General features: G+C 36.5%; 3 protein-coding genes and 1 long non-coding RNA gene across 4 annotated transcripts; 1 reads left to right on the top strand and 3 right to left on the bottom strand.

Annotated features, from left to right (window-relative positions):
- The first annotated feature begins 1,269 nt into the window (after positions 1–1,269).
- On the top strand, positions 1,270–8,057 carry LOC140806302 (uncharacterized). Its single transcript, XM_073162882.1, has 18 exons — positions 1,270–1,687; positions 1,778–1,969; positions 2,082–2,237; positions 2,354–2,647; positions 2,747–2,964; positions 3,068–3,142; positions 3,342–3,408; positions 3,667–3,992; positions 4,069–4,302; positions 4,389–4,576; positions 5,099–5,237; positions 5,327–5,435; positions 6,015–6,117; positions 6,208–6,397; positions 6,957–7,055; positions 7,132–7,190; positions 7,525–7,630; positions 7,717–8,057. Exons 1-18 carry the CDS (start codon positions 1,438–1,440, stop codon positions 7,876–7,878), a joined length of 2,967 nt encoding a protein of 988 aa, XP_073018983.1. The 5' UTR covers positions 1,270–1,437; the 3' UTR covers positions 7,879–8,057.
- Positions 8,058–8,426: 369 nt separating this feature from the next.
- Positions 8,427–10,416, bottom strand: LOC140806301 (U-box domain-containing protein 40-like). The gene has a single exon (XM_073162881.1). It carries the CDS (start codon positions 10,195–10,197, stop codon positions 8,692–8,694), a length of 1,506 nt encoding a protein of 501 aa, XP_073018982.1. The 5' UTR covers positions 10,198–10,416; the 3' UTR covers positions 8,427–8,691.
- Positions 10,417–13,344: 2,928 nt separating this feature from the next.
- Positions 13,345–16,470, bottom strand: LOC140804675 (uncharacterized). The gene is made up of 7 exons (XM_073160765.1): positions 16,325–16,470; positions 16,108–16,241; positions 15,924–15,976; positions 15,074–15,828; positions 14,481–14,561; positions 14,125–14,187; positions 13,345–13,829 (listed from the first exon to the last, which is right to left on the bottom strand). The coding sequence occupies exons 1-7, from the start codon at positions 16,367–16,369 to the stop codon at positions 13,695–13,697; spliced, it is 1,266 nt and encodes a 421-aa protein (XP_073016866.1). The 5' UTR covers positions 16,370–16,470; the 3' UTR covers positions 13,345–13,694.
- Positions 16,471–18,060: 1,590 nt separating this feature from the next.
- Positions 18,061–23,631, bottom strand: LOC140806300 (uncharacterized). The gene is made up of 2 exons (XR_012112472.1): positions 23,285–23,631; positions 18,061–18,375 (listed from the first exon to the last, which is right to left on the bottom strand). It is a non-coding gene; the product is annotated as an uncharacterized lncRNA (long non-coding RNA).
- Between the last annotated feature and the right edge of the window lie 2,389 nt (positions 23,632–26,020).

Raw genomic sequence — 26,020 nt, 5'->3', positions numbered from 1 at the left:
AACGAAGAAAATTAACATAGAATTTGTCAAATAGTACCAAGAACCGCATTTATATATAACTCATGAACACTGGCAACATGCAATAACCAAGTACTGCATCTGCTGCCAAGAAATCAAGCAACAGTACATTCATTTACATACTTTGATCAGGAAAAAAAATGGTTGCCGGAAGAATTGCTCTTATAGCCGGAATTTGTATGGCCATGATATGTATGACAGTCAGCGCCGACACGTGGGTTCCAATACCGAGCCCTGTTCCGGGCGACACCCCTACCGGTGGCGCGATTAGTGGGACTGCTTCATTTCAAGCAGTGTTTCTTGGATTGTTGCTGCAGCCGTGTCACTCTTCACCATTAAACAGATTATTTGAGCTTCATAACACTTGTTGGATTTACATACTATTTTTCAGTTTGTATGGAAATCAATTGAGTTCATTATATTTTTGTTCTTAATAATGAAATAATTTATTTAATTAAAAACACTTTATAAAAATAAAAAATAAATTAAAAAATATGTTATTGCTTATGGATATCATCTCACAAAAACATTCTCTATAACCCAACTTGTTACTTGGATAGCTCATATCAAAACCAATATGACGGGTATTTTCTTAAAAGACCCGGACACTTCTCCTCTTCCCGGGTGATCATCATATAGCCTGGGGCCTCAAACATGTGTCCGGGTACCTTACCACCTGGGACACCTCGAGAATTGCACAACATTCGAGTATGATTGATACAAGCTGTCTAAATCTGTCATAATCACTTGAACTTGGAGTGTCCTAGAAGTCATCAGAAGCTATAGTATGGACAGCCGACTTGACATACTTAGTAGGTGATACGAGAATCGAGGTACCTACCCCATCTTCACTCAAATTCCCAAACACCATAAATTATTGATTTGACTCGTTGGAGCCCCTTATCCGGCTCATCCATTTCAGCGAGATCACATCAATTCTTTATATTTGTTATTAGTTTACCAAAATAAAATTTTATCCCCAAAATTAAAATACAAATTATATTTAACTTAATTATTTTGATAAAATTATAACTTTCTTACATAGTCCCGATAATTATTACTTTCCAGTTTCTATAATCTTTTTAGAATTGTTTAGAACACCTACTAAATATGATATATTATATTACATAACAAAATATATACTATTTAAAAAATTTAAAATAATTTTGTTTAATCGTTTGTAAAATAATTTAATATTTATATTACAATTTTATTTTCATAAAACAAATTTTATTTTCTCAAAAACTACGCATTGTTTCCATCTGCAGCTCGACTCTTTTTCGACTTGAGAACAAAATTCGTTTCCAATGAGCTCCAACCCGAAGATTTGCCTCCGTTGAAGTTCTTATAGGAATTGATCATCAAGATCCAGAAGCCATTTTGGGTTGCTTTCACCCCAAAATCCAATCTTATAAAGAAATGAGAGGAGGCGAAGGGATCCTAGGTGTGAGGGGGTACAACATCGGATCATCGGTAGCACGCACGGTCAAAACTCGAACCCAGTTCTTGAAAAGGCGAGAAAAATGGCTTGTATTTCTGGGAGTAATACTCCACGCAGTTTACATGCTCAGCATTTTCGATATCTACTTCAAGACTCCGATTGTCCACGGCATGGAACCCGTCAAGCCCCGGTTCTCCGCCCCCGCCAAACGCCTTGTACTCCTCATTGGTAAAATACTAGTTTTTCTTCATTTTCAAATGAATTGTACGCCACCCGTTTGATTAAATGACTCGAGAAGTTTTTTTCTGCTGATTTCAGCGGATGGTTTAAGGGCAGACAAGTTTTTTGAGCCCGACTCGGATGGGAATTACAGGGCGCCGTTTTTGAGGAGCGTGATTACAGAGCGTGGTCGTTGGGGAGTGTCTCATGCGCGTCCTCCGACAGAATCTAGGCCTGGACATGTTGCTATTATCGCTGGATTTTACGAAGATCCTAGTGCAGTTACAAAAGGTTGTTAAATAGTAAGCATTTAAAGTCCTGGAACTTTGTTTAGTTGTTAATTGATATTTTCTTCTTTGTATATTGACTTTCTTTGTTTTTTTGGGGTACTGGTTTGTAATAGGGTGGAAAGCGAATCCAGTTGAGTTTGATTCAGTGTTCAATAGGAGCAGACATACGTTTGCATTTGGCAGCCCAGATATTGTTCCCATATTTTGTGGTGCATTGAAGCATAGCACTTGGAATTCATATCCGCATGATTATGAAGATTTTGCCACTGGTTTGTTGCAATTCCTATTCGCTCAATTCCTTAAAGGCTATTTCGGTAGGATGAAATTTTTTGATCTTGTGGAGGTTGACAGATTGTAACTGAAAATCTGTTTTGTGTTTATGCAGATGCATCGTTTTTGGATGAATGGTCATTTGATCAATTCCAGAACCTGTTCAACAGGTCTAATCAAGATGCACATTTGAAACGGCTTCTTCAACAAGATAATCTTGTGATATTCATGCACTTGCTTGGTTGTGATTCAAATGGTCATGCTCATCGGCCCTATTCATCGATCTATCTCAATAATGTTAAGGTTGTTGACCATATTGCTGAAAGAGTTTATAATCTTGTTCAGAATTACTTCAAAGACGATCTGACATCATATGTTTTTACTGCTGACCATGGAATGAGTGACAAAGGTTCATATGCCCAAATTCCCCATGTTTTGACGGTTGACACCGGAAGTTTTATGCGTACTGACTGCACTAACATGCTGACTAGTTACTATTTTCTGATAGGAAGCCATGGTGATGGGCATCCCTCGAACACTGATACTCCTCTGGTTGTATGGGGAGCTGGCGTTGGACGACCTGTGCCGATTTCTGAAGAACATCATCCCGATGACGCAATTCACTTTGTTGATGAGCATGTGCACGATATGCCTACACCACCCGAGTGGGGTCTTGGTGGCCTTGAGAGAATGGATGTGAATCAAGCTGACATTGCACCATTGATGGTTGTACTATTTACTAACTAATGATTTTTTCAGTTTTCTTTCCTAAGCCTCTTCTTTGAGTGCCTTAGCCTATATGCTCATAATTATCTTTAAATTTTGACAGTCAACTCTTCTAGGTTTGCCATGCCCGGTAAACTCAGTAGGAAATTTGCCGCTAGGATACATTAATTTAAGTGAGGTAAGCTTTGAAGGATAAAATTCCTCTGTGGATTGCATTAATGTCTGGGCCATGTGATTTGGCTTTTTCAATCAAATTTCAATTCATTAAACTGTTTTTTTTTTGTTTCCTGGTTAGAACTTTTCATCTTTCAAGTTTTTTTCCTAAGTAATGTATGAGATATCTGAGTTGAGTGAATGGGTAAAATGATTTGTGCTAGGTTGAAGAAGTTGAGGCTGTTTTGGCTAACACAAAGCAGATTCTCCATCAGTTTCTGCGGAAGTCACGTATCCATCATGTGAAGCACCATTTTAAACTGTGAAATGTGGTTATTTCTGAACTTTTGCTTTTGCAGTCTTTTCTAAAAGCATTTAGTTGAGAAAAACATATTTTGAGTCAGCTGCTAGGTGGGAAGAGTCAGGGCCAATGACCTTGGTGCTAATTAACTCACTTTTAGAGTTCAATCTTTTATTGCTTTTACATAGATAGCTGTGGAGGATGGATTGGTTTTTTTATTAACAATTTCCTTGACTTTTCTCAATAAGAATTAAAGCAGGAAAACTCACTACTCTTCAAGCCCTTTAAACCCTTGGCCAGTTATATTTTGGTATTGAATCAAATTGAGCATCTGATATCTACCAGGGACTACAAGTCCGCAAAAAAACTGTCTGAAGATCTTCGAAACTTGGCAATGGAAGGGCTTCATTATTTTCAAACTTATGACTGGTTAATGCTGATGGCAGTAATTTCACTTGGCTATATTGGATGGATGATCTATCTGATTCTCCATGTGTTGAAATCTTATACCGCATTATTTGAAAGTGTTTTTGGAAAGGAGCAATCAGTTTACCTCAGGAAGAACACCTGGAAGGTAGTAAAACACACTGAGCTAGTAGCAACCTTACCTCTGCTTCTGTACAATAAGTTACTTTGTTTTCCCATGACAGGTTTATTTCTCTGGATGTTTGCTGATTGGATCAGTGTGTATGCTACTTTTTATGGAACACTCTCCTCCTCTCTATCATGCATATTTTGCGATGACAATATTTTTATGGATCCAAATCAGCTGTGAATATCAGTTTATAAAAGCACTATGGATATACGTGCATCGAAAGGAAAATGCTCACCTTGTAAAACTTGTGGCTTCTTTTGTCGTATCGGTGTTCGTCCTTGAAATCCTGGTATCTGATATTTTTCCGAGGCGCTGGTTCAAGATGATTGTATTCTGAATCTTATTTGAGATATTTAATCTATATTCTTTATGCAGGTGAAAAGCTTCACGAACAGGCAGCTCTATTCTTGGATTTTTGTGCTTGTTGGGGTTATTGCTTCTGTTTATCTTCTTTACTCAATACCGTGGAAATCTGGAATACCCTTTTTTGTTTGGCTTGCTTGTTGGTTTTTGTCCATTTTTACTTTGATGCCTGCTGAAATTCCAGATAATACTAAACTAGTGTAAGTTTTTTGTTTTCATGTACAACTCTTCCCTTGTTCTTCCTATACTGTGAATTTCTGATTTGATCAATGAGACTATAAAATCTTATCAGGAATGCATTTATTTAATCTTTTAAAATCTCATTGGGCTTAGTAGGAATAACATTGTTACAAGCTCATTGAGCTGCCTCAGAGAGCAAATTATATTATGCCCGAGAGTTTTTATGGATTATAGAGCAACTATAGTTCAAACTCAATCACATATGCTTTCTTGGTCACAAATACATTGAGGAAATTAGCTTACTGGATCGATTAAAACAAAATTCTTTGTTATGACTATGTCTCTTTCCCTTAATTCTTAGCCTGGAAATTTTGATTGACATAATGTGTTTTCCTACCAAAAATGTCTCACTATCAAGTTAAGCTATTTGTTATTTTGAGAACTTATTTTGACTCGATCCCTTTGTTATAAATACAGTAAGAATAGCATAAAATTACTCAGAACTGACTATATGTTTCATGTTTGCTATATGTATTTTGAAGTGTTTTAAGTGGATTAATGATTGTAATAATCGGTGGAGTTACAAGATATCTGCATATGTATGCTGGAGATGGTAAATATTGGCTCAGTCTGACTCATGGCATGAAGAAATCCAAATTCCATTTGCTTTTCCTCTTACAGGTATTGATATTTTACTTCCCTTCAGTTGGTATCCTGCAAATGTATCCACAGGAATATCTAATTGACACTTCTTTGCTGCAATGGAATAGACTGTTCTGGTTGTCTTTTCATCAATTATGGTGCATTTGTCAACTTCTCGTAGAACAGAAAAACAGGAACTGCTTGCACTGCACCAATTGATAAATTGGTCCATTGCTGGTATTATTTTTGCTCTTTATCTGATACTGAATTTCCACCTAATTTTCTCTATCTCTGTGTTACTTGGTTGCTTGTATACATTCAACTGGAAAGACCTCGACACAGACTGAGATTTGATAATGTGATCACTTATTTTTTTTGCTCATGTTTCAATGATTTTAATAAATTCCATGCGGATAAAAGCTATGCCAAACAAGCATACTCAGATTTGGTACTAAATCAGTGTACTTTCTACTTCCAAGTAATACAATTTGCATGTTCAAGTGCTTCGCCAAACATCAAATGATAAATAATGCTATTTATTTGACGCTACACCCCCTAACCCTGTCTATGTTGTATCCATCACTCTTATTGAGTTTTGTTTGTGCACTTTGTGTTATCCAGCCTTATAAATGTATCTTTAGTGCATAAGAAAGCAGTCCTATTGTTCATAGGATATATTATTTTATTCAAATCCCATAATAATATGGAAATTTTTGAAGACATTTGGATTGAAATTACATTATTATTTTCTTTTTCATTGTCTAAATTGCAGCTTCGATTTAAATTCATGTTGTTAATTTATTCATTCTTCCGCAGGTGTATCGATGGTTCTTCCACTTTTTTCGGGATCCGGTATCTTGTCTAGGCTTGCTTCTATATTTCTTGGTTTCGCCCCTGCATTCCTCCTTCTGTCTATAGGGTATTTCTCATACTTAATCAACTTGAGACATTAGAAATTGATTTTTTTCTTTTGGAGTTCATGATCTTACTTTGTGTGAAACTTATGCAGATATGAAGCTGTATTCTATTGTGCTCTTTCTCTTGCCCTTATGGCATGGTTGCTTTTTGAAAATGCTTATTTATATTTAAGCAAGATAAAAAAATCTTCAGCTTCTTTCAAGGGCGTGGAAGATAACATGGTTTTGACATCTGATGATAGATCGTTGCAGTGGTCTGATATGAGAATTTCGTTGGCATTTGTAAGTGATAGCCGGTCTTATTAATATAGCTTTAACTGAAAGGAAATTTCAGTAGCCCCTCTTAACATCCAATTTGTGTTGTTTGCATGCTTGCTTCCATGTTGGTACGAAAGGGACGCAGGATAGAGTGGTGATTATCTTTATGCAATCAAAAGACATGAAGCTTGTCCTCAATTTCTTGTATCACCAGTCATTGTGTCTTGTTTCACTTCTGAACTTTTCCAAATTCTTTCAAAAATCAAGTTCTGTTTAGCTTTGCACTGTTCAATTGACTTGTTTGTGGATTTGTACACGGTTATTTGATGAAAGGCTTATTAATGAAAATATGCACTAGATAACGTTCTCTTTTGATAGATACTTGTGACAAACTTTATAAAATCCTTCCTCTTTCATGTGGCAACCGTAAAACTTGATTGTAATTGCATCAAGTTTACCAAATTAAAAGAATTTCTGCAGTAGATTGTTTGGATTGATTGAAAATCCTGTGAAAACATTAAAATATATTTACTTTGTTAACTGTATTCAATGCTTGAGTATTTGTATTTTGTACTGTTTACAGATGGTCTTTTTCAATATTGCATTCTTTGGAACTGGCAATTTCGCAAGCATTGCGAGTTTTGAAATATCATCTGTGTACCGATTTGTCACAATCTTCAGTGTAAGCAAAAATAAAAACCTTCAGTATATGCGGTTTTTCTCAAGTAATAACCTCACATTATTTATCTTTGGTACAGCCATTTCTTATGGCAGCACTTCTCATTTTCAAGTTATTGATACCGTTTGTGCTTGTCATGTAAGTATATTTGCTTATTTAATTTATTGATTCATTTAGAAAATTTCTTTTCTGAAGCTATTTTCCTTCAAGTTGCTTTCTTCTTCATTATGCTACCAACTTTGGGATTTTTCAGTAAACCTGAAACCATTACTTCTAACATTATAATGATATCCGCACAATTGTCGTGGCTTTCATTTTTTTGACATCATTTCTCCATACATGGACAGCTCTCTGTTCCAACATTGGGAGTTTCTTTCCTTTGTTTATTTTCCCGGATAGATTTAATGAAGTTACATAACTGGCTTTTAATTCGGACCTGAACAACTCTTGGAATGTATAAAATCTATTGCAGATGCACGTTCACTGCAATTACCAAACTGATAAGAGTTCCATTGTTGGGATGCTATTTTCTTGTCATAATTTGCTCAGATGTGATGACAATTCACTTCTTCTTCCTGGTATGACGACGTTTTGTCTCAGACTTTGTTTCCTATATCATTTTGTTTCCCTATAAATATTCACTGAGTTGAACTAATGTTCTTAGGTCCGAAACACTGGAAGCTGGATGGAGATAGGCAACAGCATTAGCCATTTTGGCATCATGAGTGCCCAAGTTGTTTTTGTTTTGTTGCTTTTTGCTCTAACGAGTATATACACAAAAGACATCCAAACTACATCTAAGCAGCTTTCTCGGAAAGAGATATAATGTGCTTTGTTTCGAACTCTCATTTTCTTTTATTAAGAGGCCTTGCCCCATTTTTCCGTTGGGGCCAATGGTGACCGAATCTTGTAGGTTTTGAGTTCCACGTTTTTACGGTAGTCTAATCTGTAATATCACAATTTTTTTTTAAAAGGAGATTTTGTATGTCTTCTATTTGGGAGAGATTTTGCTATCGAGTGTGGTACGTTACCCTTTTTACTCCGTAGGAGATTGTTATTATTGCGTTTTGAACCAAAAACTTCGTCTCACAATTAAGATATAGTGTTATATAAGCTACAAGTCATTGGTTGAGGTATGCTACTTGATTATTGTAAATTGTGAATATACTTTGGCTGATCTTTAGTTTTCAACGGGTGTGGTACAAAATTCATTAGTTATTAATAGCATGTTAACTTGAGTATTTTACTATCACACGGAATGCCACCTGAAAATGGAGATCAAATCTTTGAAAGAAACCTGCCAAATTAAAGTTAAGGGCATGTCAAATTTTGATATCCTATATTCATAAAATTATCTTAAAGAACTAAAGTTGGTTCCTTCGAAATCAGTTGTTCCTCCCACTTTCTTATTGGATTTCTCTATCATGGTATTCAGTGAGGCAACATTCAATCGCAACACTGTCTTTACACAACATTAGAATCTAATCACTCCTCGAAAATCTTCCTCACAACTACACCAATCTTCACCAAAACCAGGAACATTGCCATCAGCCAATTGTAATATACATCTAATGACAATCATGAACCAAAATACCCATAAAAGTAGTCCAAATTAGCTTGCATACAAAATCTTGAAAATTTAATTCGACTCCTTGATTTGACTCTGTGTCCGACCCGCATCCTCGTCCGAGTTAAGCAACTCTTCCCAATCGATCTCCTCATTTTCCTCCTCATCTTTCTTCCTCAACGTCTCCAATATCCTCCTCACTTTCTCGTTAACATGATCACTACCACTGCCCTCCAACTTTTCTAGCACTTTCTCCGCCCCCGCCTCTTTCGCTAACCCCTTGAACCTTAATCCACCATTGCTCAGACCGTAAAACGCAGCCAAACACCTATCCCGAGTCGCTACCGAGTCAAAATCGTCACGACTCAGCAGACTAACAAAGCAATCCACTGCACCGCCATCCAGCATGGAAGCCCTCCCTTCCATGCTGGCAGCTAAGTTGCATAAAACCAACATAACCCGAGCCGGCATTTGATCCGATTTCACCATCCCTAACAGTGTCTGAACCGACCCGAGTTTGATCATTTTGACCCGATTGCTTTGTACCAGAGAGAGATGATACAGAGCCATAGCCGAGTAGTGCCGAATCCGCTCCGAGGCGGAACGAAGGGCGTGGAGCAGCGGCGGCAGCGCTCCCAAGACTCCAATGGCGGTCTTGTTCTGATCATCGAGGGATAAACTAAAGAGCGCGCCAGCTGCATGCTCCTGCGATTCAGGAAATTGTCCACGAAGAACGTTGATCAATGGTGGAACGATTCCTGAACGTACGATCTTTACTTTATTTTGCTTCTCCAACGACAGGTTCACCAGCGCCGCGATAGCGTTCACTTGCAGAGCTACATATTTCGAGGGGATTAATGATTTTATAGTGGATAGCAATCTCGGAGTGCAGAGATGAAGACGGGTATCTTCCCGGGTCCGAGTCAGTTTCCGGAGGGAAGCCAAACCCTCTTCTTGATCGGAAATTTGAGAGCTTTTAAGCTTCAGCATGAGTTCTGCCTCTTCCGAGAAACTGGGATTCGTTAAGATTTCATTATCGCATGAAGAAGACGAGGAATAACACGAGGGACGGGTTGCAAAAGGAAGAGTACTCGGCAGGCCGTCGGAGCTCGCCGCGGACACAACGCTTGGCGTCCGGCTCAACTTATCCGACCCGCGAATCGACCCAACGCTACGGTTTCCATTTTCACCATCTTCTGAGTTCATTAACGTGCGTAGGAGTTTCTGAGCTGAGTAAAAGTCGATTGTTTTTGGCGGGTCAATGCGGTGGAGGTGGCACCAGCTAAGAATGGCGGATTTGAGGGCGAGGTTGGGAATGACTATGGAGAAGTCGGCCGCGCCGGCGAGAGATGGTGTAAAAGAAAGGGACACGCATGCGTGTATGCAGTTCCTTTCGAAGGTGTGACCAGATGATACTATTACAGGGTCCGCCATTAATGAGTTTGAGATGGGGCACACAAACTCTATAGGAACTGGGAAGGGTTGTTGAATCTGAGATTCAGCTAGCTTCTTCTGAAGCTGTAAGGTTGACTGTGACTTGTAAAACGAAATCTTCCATCTTTGCTTGCCACTCCCCATTTTTGTTTCAGATTAAGAGGGATAGCATCGGTTATTTCTGATGATACTAAGAGTGCAAGATGGATTAACACAGAAAAGCATCGGTGGAAACAGAGTGTAAGCAGGAATCCATTGATGAAAAATGGGTGGAGAAAGTATTAAAAGGAGGGCTCGAATTATTGACAGATGGGGTTTGATTAATTTTGATTACTTTTTTGCTGTCTCTTTATGTTTGCGAGTGATTTTACGGAATTCTTGGATGTTGACTGTCATTTTTCTTTTATTTTTTATTCGGATTGAATATCAAATACGAAAATATCGTTTTAAATTTAAAATTTTGATGTCTCATGAGTACGACTGTATTTTCTTGGCCATTGTTTGGATGTATAAATTGTGTCATGAAAATATATTCTAAAAATGAAAGCAGAAATGGTGGGGAGTAAACCATAACTATTTGTTTGACCAATGATGATGAATCTTTTGTTGTGAGACAGTCTTACGAATTTTATTTTGTGAGACAGATTTCATCCATAAAAAAATATTACTTTTTCTACCAAGAGTATTACATTTTATTGTGAATATCGGTAGAATTGACCCGTCTCACAGATAAAAATTCATGAAACCGTCTCACAAAAAACTTATTGTTTGTTTGCATGTTTCTATTGAATTAGGAAGAGATGCTCTTTTACCCAAGGAAATATCACCACTTTACAATAATAGTAGCAAAATATGTCATTTTTTTGCAGTGTAGGTGTTAACCACTTGCAATAAAAGAGGAAAAAAGATAAAAGCATCGTTATAATGAAACAAAAAAAAAGGAAGAAGAAGATTGTGAGACTTGATGCCAAAAGGTAAATTGGAAAAAGAGATGGAAGACTTGCATAGTTGCATGCATGAAATTATGGAAAAGGGTGCCACTCTTGCATGTCCCATGTTCTACTTAATTGCTAAGCAAACTTCTTCACTGGGTGTTTCTAGCCTGGGAATGCTAATTTTTATATTCTTTATTATTACTATTATTATTATTATTATTATATCAGCACTTTTTACCAAAATAATATATTTATTTATTTTTAAATCTCTACTCGATAAAAATAAAAAAATGCGGGGGAGGGGGTGTCACTGTCGTTGGGTATTTCTATACAAAATCAGTAGTGTGACCTTCAAAGAGCCAATTGGTTACCTTTTCTTGATACTCTGTTCCCGTGGGACACTAATCCAGTTGACCAGTTCTGTGGAAACGATAGAGCATCTCGAAGGATCTCACCTTTACCATTTAGTTTTCTTTTCAATTTCAAGAAAAAAAAAATTCTTGAAAAACTTTAAACTGTGAAATCTTACAATATACGAAACTTATTTTGCAACGATTGGGGAAAAAATGAGGGAAAATGTTCGATAATTGGCTATATATGTCCGCAATAATCATTCAATGAATGAGAGAAAAAAGGCATAATTTGCGGCAGAAATGCAGTTGGCATATTTGACGAGTAATTTTCAGACAACGCGTTTTATACACGTCTTCACACGGACAAGAGAATGAGCTCTATAAATAGAGCTCCCTTCATTCTGATATTATTCCTTCTTCAAGTTTTCTCATTTGTGAGGTATTTTGTTCTTTTGTATTAAGAGGATATGTTCTTTTGGAAACACAGTGAATGAGTCGTACACCATAAAATATTACAATGAAAATATTTTCATCTTACCCGTAGTTTTTATCCTAATAATTTTTAGAAGATTTCGTCAATATGATTGTTACTCGACTATTTGGTGTCATATATGCTTCTTTTTTCTTTTTATTTTTTTTCAAGATGATGTAACTCACGATCACTGTCATTCGATCGTCTAGTTGTCACCTATGCCTTGTTGCATGTGATGGTAGATTTTATACCAATCATACTTTAAATAATTTCGGTAAAATTTAAGATTTTAATGAGATGTATCGATGTAATGTTAAAAATATATGAAATTCTGAAAATATTTCATCCAAATAATATCCATATTTTCGAGTTGGCCTATAAAATTTCTTCATATTACATTTGAATTTCAAATCTATGGATTTCAAATGGATTTAATTGTATTTTAAGACCTAGCCCATTTTAGAAAGAAGCTACATAGCCCCAAATCAATGGCTGTTTGGAGCCAGGTAGCCTGCCCATTTGAAGGAAAGCATAAAAACTCAGTGTTAGATTATTTTAGAAGTTAACTTCATGATACGAATTTTCACCCGATCTGATTTATAAAAAAAATACTATTTTTTATATTCAAAGTATAGTTTTCCCTTACAAAAATATCATTTTTGATTAGTTTATATTGTGTAGTATATGCCGATTTGAGTAAAAAATAATTAATTTTTATCTATTATTTTTCATTGCAAATATAAATCAAATCGATATGTCTTACGGATATAAATTCGTCAAACCATTGATAAGATTTCTAACTTGGAAAAGAGGAAGCCAACTAGGCCCAAATTATAACCCGTGATTTATGTACTCTTCTATGGATCCAGACAAAAACTTGTGTGAGACGGTCTCGCAGGTCGTATTTGTGAGCCGGATATCTTATGTGGGTCATCCATGCTAAGAATATTATTTTTTTATTGTGAATATGGATATGGTTGATCCGTCTCACCGATTAGAATCCGTGAGACGGTCTCACATGACACCTACTCATGGTTCCAACCATCAGTGTTGTTTGTCCATAGGTTGATTATTTCTGGTTATAAATTATAATTTGGTCGATTTAAGCTTCTTTATATTTATATTTTTTAAAATTAATAGTTCTATATATCATTACATATTTCTCTTTTTGAACTTGATCTATTTATCTATAATAAAATCCTTGTTCCAAACGTGGGAACACAATTTTTTCAAAAACGGTGTAGATCAAAACCGAAGAAATACTCGCAGTCAATACATTTCTTTCGATTCTTCATCATTTTACCTGTAAGGTGGGAAAGAAGGAAAGGTAATAGAGTTCTGCCCAAAACAATGTTGCAAAATAATATTAGATTGCATTTGAATCGAAAGATTTCGATTTGAGAAAATGATTTGGAGGAAGAACTGTTTCTCCATTTGGTAGAGAAACTCGAAATCAATTATTACATTAGATGCGGGATTCGAAAAGTATCCAGACAAGTGAGATGAATTTAAATCTATGACCTGAAATCTATTAACTTGAAATCCTTTTCCATCCAATTACACTCCTATGTTTTTCTTTTTCCTCGATAAATATATCGGGCCAAATGACCAACAGTCAAAGAACCAACATACGTTATTTTTGCTTATCCAGTAGAAGTCTTATTTTCAACTGAACAATGCGTCCAAGATTCTATATGACTACTAACACAGAAAAGTTCGTGATTTTTTTAAGTGTCTTCCGAAACATGGTTCACACGTCGCAAACAAATGGTGGCAGTATGCTTACGATATTGGACATATGGTTTTTTCAAAGCTACACCTGAAGTGTTTCTCTCCGACGTTGTGGTGAAATTTAAGCTCTTGGATTGTTAACATAAGATGTCAAATTCGATTAAAATATGAGGAATCCTTATGATCTAATGAAGTTGAGATATGAGGAGAATTACTCCATGTGGAAGATAGACTTACTCTCGGACGCATGGAATGCAACGCAGAAAGTATCTTCTTTCTTGGTCCCTGCAAATAATAAAAAAAAGTGTCACCAGTTTTCAATTTATATATTTCTTTTTGGTACCAAGAAATCAGCACCGCTGGAATGAATGACTAAATATGCCCAATGGGCATAATACAAAATTATTGTAGCTGTAAGCTATCGTTTCATTCAATCAAATTAGCGTGGAATTTCATACCAAGCGATCAATTAAAATGAGTGGGAAAAAAATGGAAATTTCGCATGGTCGGGGAAACAAAAAGTTCAGTTCATGATATCCAAATAGATAGATAATTTACTGTCAATGAACAGTATTCATACCATTGGTATCCCCAATTCATTCAGGTCTAATTCTCCCATTTGTTTCAGTGCAACCATGTCAATCTGCAATAAAACATACACATTTAAAGAACTGCAAGTCTCTTGATTTACATGTTGAATCTTGGTTTTTATATGGTTAGGGTTTGCTTAAAAATGAATGCAGCGTCTATGTTTCTGTTAAAGCTAAGCCTCTTCATGAGAAGTCATATCTAACAATCATCGAGACAGAACGACTTGGAAGGAGTATTATTGAATGTTTGGGGCTAATTTAAAGTCTCAACATATAATTATCTCACTGGAAAAATGAAGCAATAATGTCGAAAAACTCTAAACAGGCTGCAGAGGAGTGTATATACCTCTTCAGCTTCAAAATTGATAGCATATTTTCCCAAACCTAGCGAATGCAACAAACTTCTCACGGTGGGAGGTAGGAAGTCCTAGACAACATCAGAGAGACATACATAAGTATTCAGAGAAAAAAATTGTAAAATATATGAGCCGCAGGCAAAAACAATCATAGCATTCATAAAAGTGAATAGCTCACTTATCGGATCAATAAGAGAGTGTTTAACTACATCATATTCGAAAATCATTTTTGTAAATGGAAAACGGTCACCGCTTCAAGTTCATTTACTATGGAATTCTGACACACACAGAATTCAAAATTGTTGCCACATTTCACAAGACAACATCTTGTTATGTCATTAATTTTCCAATAAACTCCCGTTCTCAAACATGTTCCGACAGTGTGGACAAAGGACCTTTCTTTACATATGGAGTGAAACCGAAGAAACTAGTGTTGCCAGAAAGCATGTAATATGCATTTGAAATTCATTATAGCATCAAGAATACAGAAAGTACAGCATTACTGTTCTAAATCCTCACCTATCCCGTCACATAAACACTCTTCAAGAAAAAAGTTGCTTTGTAACAGAAGTTCAATGCATACCGTGAAAGGGGTCTCAAACATGCTACCAGTTACTGGAGGAAGTTCCTTAACCAGCTTGGAAGAATCCACATGGGCCGTTGACATTGCAGGTAAAGGGAACTTTGGCAATTCCAAGGGATCGCTAATCAAGAATTGAGCAGTTCTTAATGGATCCGTAGGCCTAATTGATGGCACATGAAGAAGCTGATCAACTACAGGAGTGGAAAACCCATTAAAATATCTTGCCACTCTGTTAGAGGATTGGGGTCTCTCTCCAGTTGTAGCCCGAGAAGTATAACTGCTGACAGGATCCATCTGATGAGGTTCAGCAGCTGCCCTTGATATTGGAATATTTGCCAGGAAGCTCCTTTCGGCTGAATATTCCATGGGGTCGCTAATCAAGAACTGGGAAGTTCTCGAGGCATCCATAGGCCTAATTGATGGCACATGTGAGAGCTGATCAGCTGCAGTCCTAGGAATAGAAAACCCACTAGAATGTTTTGCAACTCTTTCAGGGGATTTGGGTCTAGCTCCATTTGTAGCCTGAGAAGTATAAGAACTGCTGATTGAATCCATCTTAGATGGTTCAGCAGCTCCACTTGATGATGGAATTTTTGTCAAGAGGCTCCTTTCCGGTGATTCCAGAACCCGAATAGCTCTGGCCATCTTCTCATGAAGCTCTGCCTTTTTCCTCTCCTCGATTTCAAATTCTATACGCCTAGAAATTCTCTTGCATGTCAATTTCAATCTAAGGTCCTTTGGGTCTAAGATATTATCTGCAGCCATCAAGTTCATTTCAAAATCAGTAAGCAAACAGATGCACGTCCTATACGCAAAAGATAACAAGAGAATGTTTCAATTTATGCTTTACCATCGAGATTAATGTTGTATATATCGCTCCCTCCACTCGTGTCACCTCTAGTCCTGTGAAGATATCCATCTAAAACATTCAAAATAGTTACCTCAAAAATTCTGACACTCTATCTTAGCACAAAACCTGTCATCTGCTAGCATTTTAAAGCTCAACACGCGCAGAAAAGATGGAATGCACTTACCGTTTATCGTTAAAACAATATGAATCATCAGTACCAGTCCCAAAAGACTCCGCCAAAGACCTTTTGCTTCCTAATCGCACCCAGGCACTAAGAATGCCGCCATCAGAGACCCCCGTTGTCTCCTTCACCACTTTCTACAGCAAAATTAGAAACACAAACAAACTAATAAACAACCCATTTCCTTCCAGTTCATATGAACGTGAATAGAAAAACTTACTTGCCCAGAACGGCCGAGGGTGATCGTGACTTGGGGATCCACCATTATCCGATTACTTGCCCCCGATTCCCCAACATTCCCGTATCCCAATGGATCCTCCAACTTAATACCACAGCGTGGACAAAATAAAAAAAATTATTGTACCCTTGAAAAAGTTTAATTAAATAAGGACTCTCCTTTAGATTTTTTTTTTTCTTTCTAAACTTCTTAAATTATATATTTTATTATTAAAAAAAGTTTGAATGAAACATCTGGCTGCTTGATATATATATTCTTCTTGTTGATTTATTATAGTTCTTATAATAAATAATTTATTTTAATCACTTTATTATTATTAATAATGATAATAGTATTTTTAATGAGATTTCTTGTTTTTTTTTAATTATTTTAACTAATTTAAATAACAAATTTATTTCCACCAACTAGAAACAAACATTGTAATATAAGCTATTTGAATTTATACATATTTTGGAGAAATTGATGATAATCTTACTTGAAAGTTTCACAAATCCGAAGCAATTTTATTGACTAGTTTTTTTAAAAAATAAAAGTAAAATAAATGATGAAGTCATTAATTTTATTTATTTGCACGTCCGATCAAACTATATATATACATATATATTTATTTATATTTATATATATATATATATATATATATGAGTGACAAGATGTTCACATAAATATGTACGATAAATAGATATAATATATCAAAATTATATATACATATGTATATAGTAACACATGTGTGAGATCAGTGAAATATACCAAACGGATCAAAATCATTACACATAAAAATTTTAGAATATAAATTTTTATTTATTTTTTAAATAATATGATTTTATAAATATTATGTAAATATCAAATATATATACATAGGCACGGCATTGACAATGAGCTTATTTTATTATAATATTTTGTAAAATTATAGAATTTCTTACGTTCAGCTGGTGATTTGATAGAAATTATAATTGTTAATTTATTGGCTAGTGAGATTGAATATCCACTCGAAGCTAACCAGCTAATAATTATAAAGCCGAAGATAAATCACCATGGAGTACTTGAGGAATGGTGCATAAAGATCTCTAACTAAACTAATGGCAGTGCTGGACTTGAGATCAAATGTCGGATGATATATATGATATAAAAGATGTTCGATTGTCCGTTTCACAGAAAAGTATGGCTCCAACATCAACTGTGCATAAAGATCTCAAACCTAATTAATGGCAACCTTGGACATCAGATCAAACATCGGATGATCAAACCAGACATATAAAAGTATGGCTCCAACTTCTAATTAATAAGTGATCAAATTAGACAAAAACAAGTATGATTCCAGCTCCAACGGTACATAGAGACCATTGTAGCGTTGGACATGGGGTCAAACTTCGGATGATCAAATCAGACACAGAAAAGTATATATGGCTCCAACTTCAAGCTATCCAGTTTAAAAAAAATAATGAAGCGCCGAAGATAGCTGAAATCAAATTAAAGATATCGATCAGATTCTTCGTTTCAAACGGTACTGTCTAATATGTGATCAAACCAGACAGAAAAGTGTGGCACCAACTCCAGTCTAGCCAGTTCATAATTATGAAGCGGAGGATAGATCAACGTGGAGTACTTGAGGTCCTGAGGAATGGTTTATGGTGCGTAATATAAAGATCTTTAAACTAATTAATGGGCATTTTTGGAAAGAAACCCTAATCAACATCAAACAGAAGAACGAGTAAAGATCATTGAAGCACGCAAATAAAGCTGAATATGTAATATCAAACAAGATCGGACAGTGGAAGATCGTGAAAAAATCAAGCACAAGCCAGAGAGATGACACCCACACAGACACAGACACAGACACGTACGTACACACAAACCTGCGGTAGTCCAAATCTTACCATATCTACGAGTAATCAATGGACCCTAGCTAGCAAAAGCAGATTCACACACCCTTTGCTTATTTTCACACCAAGACCTGTGAACACCAATGTGAAAAGAAAAGTCTCGATCTTGATCTAGCACATCATATATGGATCGGACCGTGATGCTTGATTTCCCTGTGAGATTAAAAAAAAACGAAAAAAAAGGGCAGTTCAATCTTTCGGGAATAGGAGATCCGAAAGAAATCGGAGATGGGAGTAGATTTTGTTGAAGAATATAATTAAAGTTGTGTATAGAATGTTGCAGAGAAAAACTTAAACTTCATTGCTCAACCTACTGAAGTATATATACATGGATTTACATCTGCAGATCCACTTTACTAGGATCTCCAACAAACCTAGTGCTACTACTTAGGAAACTAACTAACCAACACTATCAGATTAGATACAAGCTAACTAACTACACTCCCCCTCAAGCTTGATCAAAGATACTCTGCAGATTAAGCTTGTTACACAATTTCTGGAAGCTTGGACGAGGTAATGCTTTGGTCAGAATATCAGCAACTTGATAGTGTGTTGGAACATAACTCAAACTGATTGTGCCATCATCCACCTTCTCGCTTATGAAATGCCTGTCAATCTCCACGTGTTTAGTTCGATCATGTTGCACGGGGTTCTTTGCCATATTCAACGCCGACTGATTGTCACAAAAGATACTTATTGACTTATGATAATCAACTCTGAGTTCCTCAAGTACTCTTTGATGCCACATTCCTTCACATATCCCTAGAGCAAGCGATCGAAGCTCTGCCTCTGCACTACTCCTTGCTACTACAGACTGTTTCTTACTGCGCCAAGACACGATATTTCCCCAGACGTATGAACAATGTCCTGAGGTAGATCGCCTGTCCGAAGCATCTCCTGCCCAATCTGCATCTGTGTATACTTCCACGCTGCGATTGGAGCACTTTCTGAACATAATTCCTTTCCCCGGGTTTCCTCTCAAGTACCGCAGAATTCTCAAAACAGCTTCCATATGCACCTCGGATGGATTGCTCATAAACCTACTGACCAAACTTACTGAAAATCCAATATCAGGGCGTGTATGAGCAAGATAAATGAGTTTTCCTACAAGCCGCTGGTACTGATCCTTATTACATGCAGGTTCATTCCCTCGTGCAACAAGTTTGCTGGTTGAGTCCATAGGGGTTTCACTCGCCTTACACCCTATCATCCCTGTGTCCTTGAGCAGGTCCATAACGTATTTGCGTTGACATACAGCAATTCTATCTTTGGTTCTCCCTACTTCCATACCAAGAAAGTACTTTAAGTGACCGAGATCCTTGATCTCAAATTCCTTGGACAACACTTGTTTCAGTCTATGAGTCTCCTCCTTATCATCACCTGTGATTACAATATCATCAACGTATACACTCAATATTGAGCACTTCCCTCCTTGTGAATGCTTGACGAAGAGGGTATGATCTGCTTGACACTGTTTGTAGCTATTCTGCTTGAGAACCTTAGAAAATCGCTCGAACCACGCCCTAGGTGATTGCTTCAGACCGTATAGTGACCGCTTCAGTTTACACACCTTATTCTGAGTCGTACTATTACAGAATCCCTCTGGAATGTCCATGTATACTTCATCTTCCAATCTCCCATTCAAGAAAGCATTTTTTACGTCCAACTGCATTAAGGGCCAATCAAGATTGACGGCTAGAGAGAGCAATATTCGAATGGTGTTGAGTTTCGCCACTGGTGCAAATGTCTCTTGGTAATCGATTCCGTACGATTGCGTATACCCCTTCGCAACTAATCTGGCCTTCAGTCTTTCAATAGTTCCATCTGGCTGATGTTTAACCGAGAACAACCACCGACACCCTACTGTTCGTTTCCCTGCTGGGAGGTCAGTAATATCCCACGTTCCATTTTGCTCAAGGGCTTGGAACTCTTTGAACGTGGCAGCTCTCCATGCTGGATCTTCTAGTGCTTCATGAACTGAGTTAGGCACTCTAACTTCATCGACTTTAGAAAGGAAGGCTCGGAAGTTTGCTGACAACTTTCCATAGTACAAGAAGTCCGCATGTTCATTTGAGTTTCTTGTTCGAGGCTGCTTACGTAGAGCAATTGGCAACTCAATGTCAGATAATGGATCAGAACTATTACTAGGAATATTACCTTCCTCCGCTGAGTCAGTCACTTCATCTGGTGAGAGTTCTTGGCAGTTTGGAGTCTGTGTGCCTCTAGGGATTTCTTGAGATGGTTCTGGCGTGGTTTGAGGCTGATCATCTGATGAAGTGGCACCATCTACTTGAGAAAAAGTGGGACCTTTATTGAGGGGTTGAGTGAGTTGCGTGGGAGTTGATGAATGTATAGGAGAAGGCTCTATGATAATGTCCCAGAACTGAGATTGAGATTGAGACTGAGACTGAGATTGCTCCCCCTCAATTTCAGGTCTGGTATAGAATGGTTGAGATTCATGGAATGTTACATCCATGGAAACAAATGTTTTCCTAAGAGTCGGGGAATAACACTTGTAACCTTTGTGCCTTGGAGAATATCCTATGAATATGCACTTAAGAGCTCTAGGATCAAGTTTTGATTGATGATATTGATGAACAAACACAGTACACCCGAATACTTTTGGTGTAATGGTATTTATTAGGTGTGTGTTGGGATATGTAATAAGGAGAGATTGGCATGGTGTTTGGAACTTAAGTGTGCGGGAAGGCATACGATTAATGAGATATGTGGCCGTTAGTACTGCCTCTCCCCAAAATTGTTTTGGTACCCTATATGAGAACATAAGTGCTCGTGAGACTTCCAAAAGGTGTCTATTCTTACGCTCGGCAATACCATTTTGTTGTGGTGTGTCGGTGCATGAACTCGTTTGGACTATACCCTGAGATGAGAAATATTCCCCTAGTGTAGCATTGAAGTAATCTCGTGCATTATCTGAGTGAAATACTTGGACATGAGCATTGAACTGAGTTTTTATCATACGGTGAAATTCCTTGAATATTTGGCAAGTCTCAGATTTATGTTTCATTAAAAATACCCATGAAAAACGTGTGTGATCATCAACTAAAAGCAAGTACCATCGTGCACCTGAAATATTGGAGACCTTGGATGCTCCCCAAATATCACTATGGATCATGGAGAAAGGATGAGTTGGTCTATATGGTCTTGGTGCATAGGTATTGCGAGTATGTTTTGCAAGTTGACAAACATCACAAGTGAATGAATTGATATCTTTATTAATGAAAAGAGAAGGAAACATGCGTTTGAGATACACGAAGCTCGGGTGTCCAAGACGAGCATGCACCAACATAATGCTTTCGTCTTTATTAACAACTAAACCAGAATTAAAACAAATATTGAGAGAGGTTGGTTTTATTTCAGCCTGAGGTGGGGTGATGGTTTTGAGGAGATAGAGGCCTCCACAAAGCTCAGCCCTGCCAATCATTCTCCCAGAATTCATGTCCTGAAACACACACGAGTCAGTTAGAAATTTGGTCACACAGTGATGATCCTTATTGAATTTCCTGACAAACAGTAGGTTGCAATTAAGTTGAGGCACAAAGAAAACCGATTGCAGTGTCACTTGTGGCAACACGTGAACCGACCATATGCCTATCACACGTGATCGAGAACCATCTGCAATACTAACATAGATCTCTTGTTTGCAGGGTGTATATGAAGTGAACAGGGAGTAATTACCAGTCATGTGATCCGAGGCACCTGAGTCAACAATCCATGGAGTGGATATTTCTGTATGTAATGCTGTAGCCAAGTTACCTTGTTGAGCAACATGTTCTGAGTTCACTGGTGGAGATGAAGATGTTGATGAGGGGTTGCCTTGGACCTGGTTGATGATAGACTGCAGGATGTTCATCTGATCCGGATTGAATTGAGCTACGGCTGCGACATGTCCACGTGGTTTCCAGTCTGCCGGCTTTCCATGCAACTTCCAGCATGTCTCCTTGGTGTGACCAGGTTTGCGACAATGCTCACACCAGGGACGTCCACGAGGATTTTTGTGTTGTTGAGCCTGAGATGCCACATGACCAGTACTCCATGGAGACTGATCACCGGTGGGATTATATGTGCCTTCATGAGAAGCCAAGGCACTACCGTCAAGTGGATTCAAGGAGGTCCTTCCGAGCATAACTTTGCGACGACTTTCTTCACGCCTTACTTCAGAAACAGCCTCGCGAATGGTAGGCAATGGCTTGGTTGACAGAATCCTGCTCCTTACTTCATCTAGTGATTTGTCAAGGCCAAACAAGAATTTGAAAACTCGCTTGGTCTCAACAATTTTCCTGTGATTTTCTCCATCATCTTGACATTTCCAGCAATGTGACTCAAGGAGATCAACCTTCTGCCAGTAGCGAGTCAGTTTAGTAAAGTATGTTGTGACTGATCTCTCACCTTGTCGGAGGTCATGGAGCATGCCCTCAATCTCAAAGAGTTCAGCCGTATTGTCTTTGCACGAGAAGGTGTCTTGAACTGCCTCCCATATTTCCTTGGCGGTCTGGAATAGTAAGAAATTCTCACTTATCTCCTGAGTCATGGAGTTGATCAGCCACGCCATTATCATTGAATCATTTGCCTTCCAAGCTTTGATCTGATCTGCTGAACTTTCGAGGATGGACACACTGTCTGAGAGGTGATCTTCTTTCCCTTTCCCTCGAATAAACATGAGAACCGAGCTAGACCACTGCAAGTAATTGTGGTCTGAGAGTTTGTGAGAAGTAATTGAGAGGAGGGACATGTCTTGAATGTTGTTTCGAGGTTGACATGGGTTTGATGAGTCTGATATTGATGATGAAGGATGAATGCCTTCAATCTTCCCATGCTCTGATACCATGTTGAAGAATATAATTAAAGTTGTGTATAGAATGTTGCAGAGAAAAACTTAAACTTCATTGCTCAACCTACTGAAGTATATATACATGGATTTACATCTGCAGATCCACTTTACTAGGATCTCCAACAAACCTAGTGCTACTACTTAGGAAACTAACTAACCAACACTATCAGATTAGATACAAGCTAACTAACTACAGATTTAACAAGAAACCCTTTTCCATTTCGCTATCAAAACCTCCAAATCTTGAACTTTGTTCATCAATCAGCTTGTACATGTAGTGGTTGATGATGTGGATGACCCCTCATCTTCTTGCTTGTCATCATTAATTGGCAACAGTTTTTTGCAGCCTTTTGCGAAATTAATTCTGCTGGTAATGATGCCTGAGCAGCGTATTTGTGGGTGTCATGGTAAGCTGGGGGTGTGGTGGTGGTAGGAGCATGGCAATGATGACTGTATTCAGCTTTCCGAAGCTAGCGTTGAAGTAGGCAGAGAGAAGAGATCGAGGATTGTATAAATTATATCACAACGTTTTTTGTGCCATAATATTTTTCCTTTTATATATAAAAAAAGTGAAATAAGAAATATGTTTCATTATACTTTTTATATATATAGATTATAGTTGTGTTAGATCATGTAAGAATTTATTGAAACAGACATATATATCAGATTTGGTATACTTATTTTAATGATATATAAGATGTTTTAATATTTTAGAATATAATGTAATAAATTCAAATGCAAATAGGTTTAGATATTTTCAAGCATTAAATAATTTTTTTAAAAAAAAACTCAAAATATTTTGCAGTCTATGGATTTCGAGTTTTGTAATTTTTATAACAAATTAAGAGTCGATATCATTAACAAGACATTAAGTCATGAATTACAAAAGTGCTTCTAATTTGTAAACTTCTTCTTGCAAGCTCGTGAGCCACTTAATTAGCTAATCTCAAGATTTGTAAGTAAATTGAAAGGTGTATCCATTTTATATTTTTAAAAACTTTTATAGAATTTTAAAATTTAGAGTATTCAATTTAAACTTTTATACATTCTATAAATGTTTAGTGGTATTCAACATTGAATAAATTGGCATTGTAAATGATAACTGTTAGGATGCTATTAAGAAAGTCCCAAACTTGGAAAATTGTACTTGGTACTAGATGCTTGACTTGCTTAATACAAGATCAAAGAAGATGGATTTCCTGAAAATGACAATCAAAGAGCTTCCGGAGTAGATAGACTATAAGTTTAATGAATGATTAAATTTTAGGGTACATAAATTAGTGATAAACATTGTGTTAAAATATTTATTAATATTTTTTGAATTGCTTTTTAATTATTGAACTGATAGCGAATTTTAACTTTTGGATTATTTTTATTCTATAATTACTCGGCTTTTTTATTTAACATATCTTGTTTTGGTTATATATATGATTTTTTTTTCAAAGATTCATAGCTTTTTTCATTTTCATTACTTGTTTTATGTCAGGTGGTTAATTTAAATGTCAAATATCAATGTGCACAACATAGATGAACAAATGGAAGAAGAAGAACTGGGAGAAGAATTACATGAAAATTTTGAGTATTTATTTATCCAAATTTTTGAGATCCTATATGTGCTAAATGAGCACATAAATTAACATTCATGGAGAACTTGTCCATCGTCTTTTAACTCAACGATCAATAATTACAAGTGGATATGATTATATTCATAGAATATTAAAAGAGGATCCAACAAATTTTCGAGAAATTTACAGAATATACCCTGATATTTTTTAAAAATTATGCAACATTCTTAGAGAAAGAACACCCTTACAAGACACAAGATACATTTTTGTTGAAGAAATGCTTATCATGTTTTTACTTATTGTTGGTCAAAATACTCGATATTGCTTGATTCGTAAAACATTTGGTCGATCACAATACAATACTAGCCAAAATTTCAAAAAAATGTTGAGAGCATTAAATAACATTGCAGTAGATCTGATGGCCAAACATGGATCTGCGGTGCCAAAAAGAATAAGAAGAAGTACGAGATTCTACCCTTATTTTAAAGTAAGTAATGAAATTATACATTATTATTTTTGTTGTTGTAATTATTGTTATTGCTATTCATGTTGGCTGTTCATGTTGTTGCAGGATTGTATTGGAATTATTGATGGAACTCATATTCCAGCGACAGTGTCTGAGCGTGATAATAACAGTTATCGTAATTGTCATGAAGTAATTTCTCATAATGTTTTGGCACCTTGTAACTTTGATTTAGAATTCATTTACGTACTCAGTGAATGGGAGAGATTTGCTCATGATTCACACGTGTTGGCTGATGTTTTATCAAGAAATAATGGACTTAAAGTGCCACAAAGTATATATTTATTTCCTATATATTACATGACTATTTATATTTTTGTAGTTTTCAAAGATTATGTATATTATTCATTAGTTAATTAACTCTACAAATATGATTTGATAAGTAAATATTTTTTAGTGGCTGATGGATATTACATTCGACGTCAATTCTTGGATCATTTTCAAGATGTATGTTATCGTCTTCAAAAATTCACAGGTCAAAGTCGTCACCCTGAAGATGCTAAAGAGTTGTCCAATCTTCGTCATGCTTCTTTGAGGAATGCTATTGTGTGGAAATTTTGTATATTTAAATCACGATTCAAACTATTCAAGATGACTCGTCTATTTCTATATACGACCGAAACAGAGCTTGTACGTATTGGCTTGTGCTGGATTACACAATTTTCTTCAAAAAGAGTGTCGATGTAATGAATTTCAAATTGAACAAAATAATGAAACTCAATTGTTTTCATCGGCAAAGGTTTATAAAGATGACAATTTTGATAAGTTATTTGATATCTAAGAATAACAACGAGCAAATGCTAATATATGAAGGGATATCATAGTCAATGAATGATTATATTTTTTTTTATAAAAAAA

This window comes from Primulina eburnea, chromosome 11 (genome assembly GCF_022965805.1).
Source record: "Primulina eburnea isolate SZY01 chromosome 11, ASM2296580v1, whole genome shotgun sequence".
Lineage (NCBI taxonomy): Eukaryota > Viridiplantae > Streptophyta > Magnoliopsida > Lamiales > Gesneriaceae > Primulina > Primulina eburnea.
Note: the sequence above shows the minus strand (reverse complement) of the source record. Positions and strands in the feature narration are given on the sequence as shown.

Excerpts from the sequence above, each read along its gene's own strand:
- LOC140806302 (XM_073162882.1), top strand. The coding sequence starts at position 1,438 with ATGAGAGGAGGCGAAGGGATCCTAGGTGTGAGGGGGTACAACATCGGA. Across the intron at positions 5,238-5,326 it reads ATTTGCTTTTCCTCTTACAG|ACTGTTCTGGTTGTCTTTTC; the intron begins GTATTGATATTT and ends GCAATGGAATAG. Across the intron at positions 5,436-6,014 it reads GATAAATTGGTCCATTGCTG|GTGTATCGATGGTTCTTCCA; the intron begins GTATTATTTTTG and ends ATTCTTCCGCAG.
- LOC140806301 (XM_073162881.1), bottom strand. The coding sequence starts at position 10,197 with ATGGGGAGTGGCAAGCAAAGATGGAAGATTTCGTTTTACAAGTCACAG.
- LOC140804675 (XM_073160765.1), bottom strand. The coding sequence starts at position 16,369 with ATGGTGGATCCCCAAGTCACGATCACCCTCGGCCGTTCTGGGCAA. Across the intron at positions 14,562-15,073 it reads TGTTTGAGACCCCTTTCACG|GACTTCCTACCTCCCACCGT; the intron begins GTATGCATTGAA and ends GATGTTGTCTAG. Across the intron at positions 13,830-14,124 it reads ATGAATTGGGGATACCAATG|GGACCAAGAAAGAAGATACT; the intron begins GTATGAATACTG and ends TATTATTTGCAG.